We start from the raw sequence: 12,309 nt of genomic DNA on the forward strand, positions 1-12,309 counted from the left end.
GTTGTCAGATTACTATCTAGGAAGAGGTGTCGACCTCAGTGTGGAGGAAATGTCCTTTAAAATCTGGCTCTGCCTTGAAACATAGGAACCTAGGAAGCTGCCTTAACAGAGTCAAATCATTGGTCCATCTAGTTCAGTATTGTCCACACTGACTGGCAGCAGCTCTTCAGGATTTCAGGGAAGAATCTCTCCCAATCCTACCTGGATATGTCAGAGATTAAAACTACCCCTGGCCCAGGGCCCTTCTCCCTTAAGCACTTAGAAGTAGCACTTAGTAAAAGTAAAGGGACCCCTGACCATTAGGTCCAGTCGCGGACGACTCTGGGGTTGTGGCGCTCATCTCGCTTTATTGGCCGAGGGAGCCGGCGTACAGTTTCCGGGTCATGTGGCCAGCAGGACTAAGCCGCTTCTGGCGAACCAGAGCAGCGCACGGAAACGCCGTTTACCTTCCCGCCAGGGCGGTACCTATTTATCTACTTGTACTTTGACGTGCTTTCAAACTGCTAGGTTGGCAGGAGCAGGGACCAAGCAACGGGAGCTCACCCCGTCGCGGGGATTCGAACCTCCAACCTTTTGATCGGCAAGTCCTAGGCTCTGTGGTTTAACCCACAGCGCCACCCACGACCCATAGAAGTAGTACTTAAAATAGTGCAAAAATGGTATCTCACACCAATACAATCAGCCCATTTTTGTTCTTCCTGCTCACCAAGCTGTTGCAGGAAGTTAAGCTCATATCAACATATATTTGAGGTGGGAAAGTTCTGGGAGGAAAGTATTTGTTAAAATAAAAGCAATCTCAAATTGTCTCAAAAAAGCAATCTCAAATTGAGCCAGTATGGTGTAGTGGTTAAGAGCGGTAGTCACGTAATCTGGAGAACCGGGTTTGCGTCTCCGCTCCTCCATATGCAGCTGCTGGGTGACCTTGGGCCAGTCACACTTCTCTGAAGTCTCTCAGCCCCACTCACCTCACAGAGTGTTTGTTGTGGGGGAGGAAGGGAAAGGAGAATGTTAGCCGCTTTGAGACTCCTGAAGGGGAGTGAAAGGCGGGATATCAAATCCAAACTCTTCTTCTTCTTCTTCAAAATGTCCAGAGGTGATGCTGCTCAGTCTTCTCATGGGCGATTATATTAATGTACTGCTCAAACCTCTAAGTTCTCTTTTAATAGTCGCTCATAATGAGATCATAGAAGAAGTTGTAGGCTGCATCTCTGACAAATTAGTACAATAAAATATGGCAAATAGCATTGTGGGGAAATTGACTAATGAATAAAATTGGCATAAGGTTTGAAACATAAATACTCTTGTAACAGATTGGTACAGTACAGCTTTTTTATGCATATGACTAGAAATGAAAACAGTCTAAAACTTTTTGGTTAATGGACTGTTTATTGCTTTCTATACAAATGGTAGTCTGGGATAAGAACTTATTGTATTATTTGGATGTTATGTTGGATGTTTTACCTTCTGGCTTAGGGTGGGATATTTTATTACTCGTGTACAATGTCATTATATGTTGTAAGAATTTAATAAATGGGGGGGGGGTGGAAGAAAGAAGAAAGGTACAGATAAAGGCACAAGAGTTTGTCTTTCCTACATCTCTATTTGGTTAGCAATCCTAATTTATATGACGTCAATGTATATAGAATTTCTTAGAGAGGCACATAGAGACCTATAAGCTCAGCTAACTAACCAGGCTAGGCCTCTCTAATTGCGTTTAAGGAGCGGCCTTGTTCCTATTGTTTCTATAAAAGTGCTTTATCTTGTGATAAAGTGTCTACATTCCAAAGGTGTCTACATAAGAAAGGGATGATTTTCTGTCTCCACAGGGACAGGAGCTGTCTTTGTTCTTATTGTACCATGGACAGCCTTGCATCCGTGTATCTCCTGGATACACATTCTTAGAGGCCCTGTTCTCTCAGGCATATAGAATGGAATGCAAAGAGATCACGTGCAGCAAGGTGCTGCTTAGAGAGAGTTCTTTGTTCGCTTGCTCAATGTATATTCATTAAGGAAAAACCATAATCGTATGCTAATAGGGCGATGTAGCCTAGGATAGGAGAAGTTGCCTCAGTTTATGCATATGCATTGCCTTAGGAGATAACAGAAATGTATATTAAGCCCCCCCCCTTTTAGCGGTTGGGCGCAGACTTTGGAGTTTACAGTGGTGCCTCGCAAGACAACATTAATTTGTTCCGCAAGTTTTTTCGTCTTGCGATTTTTTCGTCTTGCGAAGCACGGTGTCAGAAAAGTTTTGGAAAAACTTCAAAAATCACCAAAGTCTTCAAAAACCTCAAAAAAGGCTACCACACCACATGCTATGAGTTGCTCCTCGAAGTCAAGTCGCAACTGTATTAACGGTTTTAAGAAAAAGGAAATAAACTTGCAAGACGTTTCCGTCTTGCAAAGCAAGCCCATAGGGAAAATCGTCTTGCGAAGCAACTCAAAAAACCAAAAACCCTTTCGTTTTGTGAGTTTTCCGTCTTGCGAGGCATTCATCTTGCGAGGTACCACTGTATTCCTCTGCTGCCTATTTTGCTGGCTTGCAAAATGAAACCCTTTGTTTTCGTCTTTTGCTGCTTGAGTTTTTCTTTCAGCCCCAAACATTGATTTTTGCAACACAAGCAGGCTGCAATCTAATCTCCAGACTGGTTTGTTTTGAGTGTAACCTGCCACATATAGAATCATAGAATCATAGAATCATAGAGTTGGAAGAGACCACAAGGGCCATCGAGTCCAACCCCCTGCCAAGCAGGAAACACCATCAGAGCACTCCTGACATATGGTTGTCAAGCCTCTGCTTAAAGACCTCCAAAGTAGGAGACTCCACCACACTCCTTGGCAGCAAATTCCACTGTCGAACAGCTCTTACTGTCAGGAAGTTCTTCCTAATGTTTAGGTGGAATCTTCTTTCTTGTAGTTTGGATCCATTGCTCCGTGTCCGCTTCTCTGGAGCAGTAGAAAACAACCTTTCTCCCTCCTCTATGTGACATCCTTTTATATATTTGAACATGGCTATCATATCACCCCTTAACCTCCTCTTCTCCAGGCTAAACATGCCCAGCTCCCTTAGCCGTTCCTCATAAGGCATCGTTTCCAGGCCTTTGACCATTTTGGTTGCCCTCTTCTGGACACGTTCCAGTTTGTCAGTGTCCTTCTTGAATTGTGGTGCCCAGAACTGGACAGAGTACTCCAGGTGTGGTCTGACCAGAGCAGAATACAGTGGCACTATTACTTCCCTTGATCTAGATGCTATACTCCTATTGATGCAGCCCAGAATTGCATTGGCTTTTTTAGCTGCCGCGTCACACTGTTGGCTCATGTCAAGTTTGTGGTCAACCAAGACTCCTAGATCCTTTTCACATGTACTGCTCTCAAGCCAGGTGTCACCCATCTTGTATTTGTGCCTCTCATTTTTTTTGCCCAAGTGCAATACTTTACATTTCTCCCTGTTAAAATTCATCTTGTTTGTTTTTGCCCAGTTCTCTAATCTGTCAAGGTCGTTTTGAAGTGTGATCCTGTCCTCTGGGGTGTTAGCCACCCCTGCCAGTTTGGTGTCATCTGCAAATTTGATCAGGATGCCCTTGAGTCCATCATCCAAGTCGTTGATAAAGATGTTGAATAAGACCGGGCCCAAGACAGAACCCTGTGGCACCCCACTAGTCACTCTTCTCCAGGATGAAGAGGAACCATTGATGAGCACCCTTTGGGTTCGGTCAGTCAGCCAGTTACAAATCCACTGAGTGGTAGCATAGTCAAGACTGCATTTTACCAGCTTCTTTACAAGAATATCATGGGGCACCTTGTCAAATGCTTTGCTGAAATCAAGGTAGGCTACATCCACTGCGTTCCCTTCATCTACCAGGCTTGTAATTCTGTCAAAAAACGAGATCAGGTTAGTCTGACATGACTTATTTTTCAGAAATCCATGCTGACTATTGGTGATCACAGCATTCCTTTCTAGGTGCTCACAGACTGTTTGCTTAATGATCTGCTCCAGAATCTTCCCTGCTATTGATGTCAGACTGACTGGGCGGTAATTATTTGGGTCCTCTCTTTTCCCCTTTTTGAAAATAGGGACAACATTTGCCCTCCTCCAGTCTGCCGGGACTTCGCCTGTTCTCCAGGAATTCTCAAAGATGACTGCCATTGGTTCTGAGATCACATCTGCCAGTTCTTTTAATACTCTTGGATGCAGTTCATCTGGCCCTGGAGACTTGAATACATCTAATCTAGCCAAATATTCTTGTACTATCTCCTTAGTTATTCTGGGCTGTGTTTCCTTTGCTGAATCATTTGCTTCAAATTCTTCAGGTCGGGCATTGTCTTCTTTATCGGAGAAGACTGAGGCAAAGAAGGCATTGAGGAGTTCAGCCCTTTCTGTGTCCCCTGTTTGCATTTCACCATCTTCTCCTCTGAGTGACCCCACTGTTTCTTTGTTCTTCCTTTTGCTACGAACATACCCATAAAAGCCTTTTTTGTTGCTTTTAACCTCTCTAGCAAGCCTGAGTTCATTCTGTGCTTTAGCTTTTCTGACTTTGTGTCTACACGTGCTGGCTATTTGTTTGAATTCCTCTTTGGTGGTTTCCCCCCTTTTCCATTTTTTGTACACATCCTTTTTTAATCTTAATTCAGTTAAAAGTTCTTTAGATAGCCACCCTGGCTTCTTTAGGCACCTTCCATGTTTCCGTCTCATTGGTATTGCCTGACGTTGTGCTTTTACTATCTCCCTCTTAACAAACTCCCAGCCATCATGAACTCCCTTTCCTTTTAGTATTGTTGTCCATGGGATCTCACCCAGCACTTCCCTAAGTTTTATGAAGTCGGCTTTCTTAAAGTCAAGAAATTGAGTCCTAGTATGCTTGGCTGCTCCTTTCCGCTGTATAGTAAACTTCAGAAGAGCATGATCACTCGCGCCTAATGATCCTTCCACATCTACCCCACTAACCAGGTCATCAGCATTGGTTAGGACCAGGTCTAAAATGGCTGTTCCTCTTGTTGCTTCTCCCACTTTCTGGACAATGAAGTTGTCTGCAAGGCCAGTGAGGAATCTGTTTGACCTTATACTCTTGGCTGAGTTTGACGTCCAACAAATATCCGGGTAATTGAAGTCCCCCATTACTACTATCTCCCTTCCTTTTGCATGCTTGGCCATCTGTTCCAGGAAGGCATCATCTATGTCCTCCGTTTGGCTTGGGGATCTATAGTAAACTCCCACAATGAGGTCTCTGTTATTCTTCTCTCCCTTAATTTTGACCCAAATGCTCTCACTTTGGCTTTGAGGTTCTAAATCTTGGATCTCTTCACAGGTATACACACCCCTGACATATAACGCCACTCCTCCTCCTTTCTTGTCTGGTCTGTTTCTCTGAAATAGATTGTATTCCTCCATTATTACATTCCAATCGTGGGACTTATCCCACCAGGTTTCAGTGATGCCTATTATGTCATATTTAGTTTGCTGTACCAAGAGCTCAAGCTCATCTTGTTTATTTCCCATGCTTTGCGCATTAGTGTACAGACATTGAAGTCCATTAATCATTCCCCCGTGTCTCTTATTTAAGGATTTTTTCCTCCCTCCACTAGGTCCTCGTGCTGTTTGCTCCATTTGGTCTATGACATTTGGATGATCATCTTCATTAATTGATAGACTCCTACCTTCAGGAGCACTGTCTCCCTCCCCCACATTAGTCAGTTTAAAGCCCTCCTGATGAGGTTTCTGAGATTTTTGGCAAAAACATTTCTCCCAACCGTTGTGAGGTGCAGCCCATTGCTTGCCAGAAGTCCATCTTCAAGAAACTGCAGTCCGTGATCTAAGAATCCAAACCGTTCCTGTTTACACCATTTGCGAAGCCAGCTGTTCACTTCCACTATTTTCCCCTCTCTCCCTGGGCCACGTCGTTCAACTGGGAGGACAGACGAGATGACAATTTGTGCATTTAGTTGCTTCAATTTCCTGCCGAGAGCCTCGTAGTCTCTTTTGATCTTCTGGAGGCTATTGCTTGCAGTGTCATTGGTTCCCACATGAACCAAGAGGAAGGGGTATTTGTCAGTGGGTTTTATGATTCCTTGCAGTCGTTCAGTTACATCTTGGATCTTAGCCCCGGGGAGACAGCACACTTCCCGAGACATCTTGTCAGGCCCACAGATCACTGCTTCTGTTCCCCTCAGTAGGGAATCCCCTATCACCACTACACGCCTCCTCTTGGGTTTGGTCGGGGTTCTTCCGTGAGCTGTCCGTTCCAAGGTCGCCTGCACATTCCCTGAGGACTGACTTTGCTGCTCGTCTTCATATACCTGATCGACTGTAATGAGGGAGAGATCCTCAAATGGAGTCTGCTCTTCGTCTTCCATGCTAGGGGAGAGGACCTCAAAGCGATTGTGTATTTCTAAACAATCAGAGTGAACCCTGGGCCTCCTACTTCTTTGAGTCACGTTTCTCCATATATCTGGCTCCTGTGTTGGTGAACTAGCCTCCTTCTCAGGGGAGTCCCCTGTCTCCTCCCTGGTGGAGACGGTGTGCTCTGTTGCTTCCAAGAAGAGCTCCAGCTCTCTAATTCTTTGGAGCGTAGCTACACGTTCCTCCAGTTGCTGGACTTTGTCTTTTAAAAGGGCAATCAACATGCAATTGCTGCAGGTAAAGCTGCCTGCAACCTTTGGCAAGATGGCAAACATTGCGCAGGAATCGCAGGCGACTGCAGCTGTTCCCTCCCCTTCCATCTTGAGATCGTGTCGTTGGGGTTGGCTACAGAGGTCCTCCATCATAAAAAGCTTGAGGACAGGACAAATAACTTTCCCCCCCCCCCCACACACAAAAAAAGCCTAGGTCTCCCCCAACAAACGTTTGAGACTAGCTCCCCTAAATCTAAAAGATGGGTATAACTGCGCGCGCCGCTAGGCGCGCGCCGCTGCCCTTCAGACTCTGATAAGCTCCTCCCACAGCTAATCCCCTGCCTCAACAGAAACCCTGCCCCCTCTGACCTTTACACAGGGAAAACAGCTAACCAGCCACAAAGAAACACACACACAAGAAAACCCTTTTTGCTCCTTCTTCAACTGCTGCCCTTCAGACTCTGATAAGCTCCTCCCACAGCTAATCCCCTGCCTCAACAGAAACCCTGCCCCCTCTGACCTTTACACAGGGAAAACAGCTAATCAGCCTCAAAGAAACACACAGACACAAGAAAACCCTTTTTGCTCCTTCTTCAACTGCTGCCCTTCATTAAGGGTGTTTCCAGACTCACTGTTTTCAGGTGGGATTCAGCCACTTCCCAGCAAATTCAGAATGTACAACTGAATGTGATTGGATGCAATTCTTAGGTGTCTTAAGGTGCTGTGACATTTGTGCCTTGTAGAAATTAAATGGTGATTAACTTCTTAGCATTTTTCTTTCTCTCCAGATTGTCAAACCTTTTTGCATATCACTTATCCAAAGAAAATTCCATCCAACATGACTGAAGATGGTCTAGGTCCAGATGAGGTATTTGGAATTAAGAAACATACTTATTCAAAAGTTTGTGCTATGGAGTAAACGCCTACTCAGTGGATTATATTTTGCACAGTGATTTCCCAAGCTTGCTGACGCATGCTTTTCTCCAAGTTAAAACTGGAGGCATACTTGACTCTAGCATTTGAAAAGGTTCCTTTAAAAGTTTGAGGCGGAGGGCTCCACCTCCACTGCTTTTGTGTGAGTCACTTTTGTGAGTTTGTCTCCTGACAAGCAGGGCTTATCTGCCCCCGCCATCATATTTTATTCAAGTTGGCACCTGTGGCCTTGTGTAAGGGAACTCTTCCCACCCACCCAGAGAATTTCAAGCAGCCATAGAGGGATTGCCATCCACCTGTTCCATCATCATACAAACCCCTGAGATGAAGAGTGTTATCAACAGGACCATTTTCATTGTATTCACGATGCTGTATGTGGTTTAGAGGAAGCATAACACTTGTTGGTCTCTTCCAAATGTTTCTGGCAAGTTAGAGCAATCTATCCCCATATGCCCAAAGTCAAAGGGAGGGGTTCTTAATTCATCCAACATCAGCTGACGCACAGTGTAAATTAATAATGCAGAGTCTTCTTCAGTAAAAGAATAAAAGCATTACTGAGATAAAATAAATTTGTTTGTAAACAACAGCATAGTGAACAGAAGATTAAACTAGCTTCAGAGCATACACAGAGTTACTGAGTCACACAGAGTCTCCATTGAGCACAGGCTTCACAGAGCACAGGCTCCACCTTCACACACAGAGACACACACACTGACTGAGTCTGCCTGCAAGCAGATACAATACTTATATGTACAGTGGTGCCTCAAGACGAAAAGAATCCGTTCTGTGATTCTCTTCGTCTAGCGGTTTTTTCGTCTTGCGAAGCAAGCCCATTGACGGATTAGCGCTATTAGCAGCTTATCTGCTGATCAGATCAGCTGATAAGCGGCTTAGCGGCTTAGAAAAGGGGGGGAAGGGAAAAAAACCAGCAGTAACTCGCAAGACATTGTCGTCTCGCGAAGCAAGCCCATAGGAAATTCGTTTTGCGAAGCACCTCCAAAACGGAAAACTCTTTCGTCTAGCGAGTTTTCCGTCTTGCGAGGCATTCGTCTTGCGGGGCACCACTGTACAGAGAATGTGTCATCCTCAAGATGAGTCACAGTGATTCAGCATGCTAAATGATTCTGCAGCTTTTCAGCATATCACAACATTTCTAGACTCCTTTACTATTTCTGCTCTCAAATACCTTTGTCACCACTGGCAGAGGAAGAGGAGTGCGGGGGAAGCGCCCCGCCCCTGGCAGCGCAATCCCCAGGGTGCCATAGTGGCTGCCCGTGCTGAGCGCCCCGCCTGCTCTCCGCCCCTGGTGCCAGAGCATGAAGCCCCCCCACTGTTTGTTACATGACATCAACATGTTCTCCACCCAACTGATTAACAGCATACAGAAGTGAAAGGAGTACAAGTCCAAAACCCTTATATAACTGGAACAATCTGTAATGTTACGGTCTTTGAAAAGCTGTAGTCAGGGCCATTGTACAGTGGTACCTTGGTTTAAGAACAGCTTAGTTTATGAACAACTTGGATTAAGAACGCTGCAAACCCAGAAGTAGGTGTTTTGGTTTGTGAACTTTGCCTTGGAAGCAGAACATGTTTTACTTCCTGTTGAGTGTGTTCCATTTGTAAATTGAGTCCCCCGCTGCTATGGGAAAGCATGCTGAAACCAAAGCATTCTTAAACCAAAGCATGCTTTCTGCTTCCAAGGCAAAGTTCACAAACCAAAACACCTATTTCCGGGTTTGCAGCGTTCTTAAGACTTCCGGACGTCCGGAATGGATTAAGTTCGTAAACCAAGGTACCACTGTATTTATTTAGGAAATTAATGTGACCACACATTTTCATTCTGAGCGGCAGGAGGCTGTTGTGCTTTGAATGCAACTTTTCCTTTTCAAATTTTTTTGTTGGGTATGGTAGACTTCAGGAGATTGCACTGTGGGATTCTTTTTCCACTTTGCTGTTCCTGACTCATTGTGAGTGGATTTAGAAAACGGTTACCCTTGTACTTGTGACAATGATACCCGTGAGCAACTGAGTTGAAGCACCAGAAAATGGGGAGTTTCATTTCCTTCCAGTCAAATCTCCCCCCCCCCCATTGGCTTCTCTGGGCCCCAGACACAGGCAAGAAACATCATTTGGTTGAGCAAGGCTGAAATCCTAACCCCACTTACCTTGGAGTAAGTGCCATTGAATTAATTGGATTTACTTTTGAGTAGATATAGTGAGGGTTGTGTTGTAAGTTGTTTTACATTAAGAAGTTAAACAGAGTCTTGCTAAGTTTCCCACAGGGGTCAACTAGATACCTCTGGGAAACCCACAAACAGGGTGCATGTTCCACACCTGAGGTCCTCCAGGTGAGTGAATGAGCAGAGATCCTCAGGTACAGCTATGTGTGCACTCTACAGTTGTGCATAAGAATCTTTGGGTCAAAGCAAACATTATTAAATATCATTTTAGAATGATAGTTTCCCCTTTCCCCCATCATAATCATTGCTGCTGTTTTGTTTAGCATCATTTTCACTCCCTCACCTGTTGCAGGAGCCCCACATGTCCATGTACTCTTTGCAGGGATCCTTTTTTTAATCAAAGTATTAATTAGACCTGGAACCAGAGATCTGACTGGCTATTTCAAATCAATGTACTATTACTTCTCCTTTCTGCCTGTTTTCTCTCCTAGTTTTTTAGCAGGCTTTTCAACCTGGCTTCCTTATTCCTCAGGAGATCCCCATTTAAGCCTGAGCTGCCTTGATTTCTGTTTCAGAAGTTGGGCACCAGCCCCACTCTCTGCCAAGCGGTAGGAAGATTCCAGGGGTTCACCCAGGGTCTATGGTCCTTTGGAGGATTGAAGAGGCTGTGGAGTTGTAACTATAAAAGCTATGGTTTATTCACCTATTTACACCTTCTGTCTGCATGGAGAGAGTCCAGACCTTACAGCTTGGTCATTTTAAGAGGAGCTTGTCCTCTACAGCAGTGCAGCACTAGACTCCAATGCACCTCTCCCAGCCAGCCTGCCCAGGATGGATCTCTCTTTTCATTCTCCCCACCTTCTTCTTCCCAGCACTCCTTGCTTTCAAGACTCTCTTTTCCTGACACTTTACAGCCAGTTACTCTGGCAACCTTCCATCTGCCCAGGCCAAAGATTCCTCTCAGGTGGGCCATCAACACCTTTTGCTATCCCAGGTGATGCTTTGGCTGGGAAAGGAAGTTTAGCTTGTATTTTTCCACCGGCCTGCAATCTTCCCTTCAATGCTCCAGCTAATCAAAACCCTACCATTTATTTCTAGGGTTTAGCCCCCTGCCCCCACTCCCGCAAATGCCTTCTCAGGCCCCTGCCTCCTTCTTTCGTCAGTGAAACTTCTTTTCTTTCCCCGGGTCCTGAACTGCCTCTCTGACAGATAAGAGGCTCAGCGAATCACTGCCATAGCTTTTCTGCCATCATCAAATACATTTCAATAGAGACTGTTCATTTCATTTGTAAAAATACTGTTTCTACATACCCTTCTGACTGATTGTTTTGTTTTGTTTTGAATTGTCCAGAGCACACAGACTTACATGATTACAATAAAAAAGAAGACGTACACAATTCACCTGCAGCAACAGTAAGTGACTCCCTATTCTTAACCCTTTGGCTTATGGAAAGGCTGTAGCATGTGCGTGATTTTTTTTGGGGGGGGCAGGCTGTAGCCATGGACATGCTATGTGCTCTGATGGTGAATTTTGGCTGACCCAATGCAAAGATCCTGAGGATCCATGTGGATCCATGCTTTGTAACCACGTTTTTGCACCATTGCAGCCCCAGGCAACAATGGGTGTGTGATTTTGGGGGGGCAGGCTGTAGCCATGGACATGCTGTGTGCTCTGATGGTGAATTTGGGGTGACCCAATGCAAAGATCCTGAGGATCCATGTGGATCCATGCTTTGTAACCACATTTTAAGTGGGGAGGGAAGGAAAAACACAGAAGGCTAAGAATGCAGGAGAGGGCTATAACGTGAGGAAAGGAAGGCAAAAGTTTCCCCCCACCCACCCACACAAGCCAGCCACTGTTTAAGGATTTCATCCTTTTAAATGGAAGAAAGCATATTTGAATGCTGTGTGTCTCCAAAAACAAAAAGCAGGAAGTCAAATCAGAATTTTAAGCCGAACCTGTAATCTCTCTTCCCTTCACAAACATTGTTCCCTCCGGAGCAGGGACAGGATAGAACGACGCTCTGCTTTCCTCTCTACTTGCCTGGAGGGGAGGGGCTTTCCCTGCTCTTTGTTCCGTTTGAGCAAACACAGCAACGAAACAGAGCAGGGAGGGCAGTAAGACCCTGAGGCAGAATGCAGGAAAGCAGCAACTTCCTGTCTCACGGAGCTCCCTTCTCCCTGAAGCGCGGTTTGATTTTTGCCTTATTTTTCGGCTCCAGGGACCACACATTCGCTGCATAACACGCACAGACATTTCCCCTTCCTTTTTAGGAGAAAAAATCTGCGTGTTATAGAGCGAAAAATACGGTAATTGCCAAGTACATCAGACACCCTGTGGCAGTGATGGCCAAACTCAGCCCTCCAGCTGTTTTGGGACTACAGTTCCCATCATCCCTGACCACTGGTCCTGTTAGCTAGGGATGATGGGAGTTGTAGTCCCAAAAATAGCTGGAGGGCCAGGTTTGGCCATCACTGCCCTATGTTGTCTCTTGAGAACATTCCTTGGCTTTCTTCTTTGGAAATTAATGGTTACCATTCAATCCAGTGGGAGGAATAATAATAATAATAATAATAATAATAATAA

At 45.1% G+C, this 12,309-nt stretch overlaps 1 protein-coding gene across 8 annotated transcripts in view; it reads left to right on the plus strand.

The window, feature by feature from the left end:
* LOC309519430 (disintegrin and metalloproteinase domain-containing protein 2-like) overlaps positions 1 to 12,309 on the plus strand; it is an 88,727-nt gene that overhangs the window by 956 nt on the left and 75,462 nt on the right. For 7 of the 8 annotated variants that reach the window (XM_082200392.1, XM_082200396.1, XM_082200398.1 and 4 more), the window contains exons 2-3: positions 7,398 to 7,477; positions 11,074 to 11,135. In XM_082200392.1, coding sequence (XP_082056518.1) covers positions 7,398 to 7,477; positions 11,074 to 11,135 — 142 coding nt within the window. Of the gene's footprint in view, positions 1 to 7,397; positions 7,478 to 11,073; positions 11,136 to 12,309 lie in introns of those variants that run through there. The other variant, XM_082200397.1, reaches the window with a different exon arrangement.

The sequence above is a fragment of the Podarcis vaucheri genome (genome assembly GCF_965113315.1).
Source record: "Podarcis vaucheri genome assembly, chromosome: 15".
Taxonomy (NCBI): domain Eukaryota; kingdom Metazoa; phylum Chordata; class Lepidosauria; order Squamata; family Lacertidae; genus Podarcis; species Podarcis vaucheri.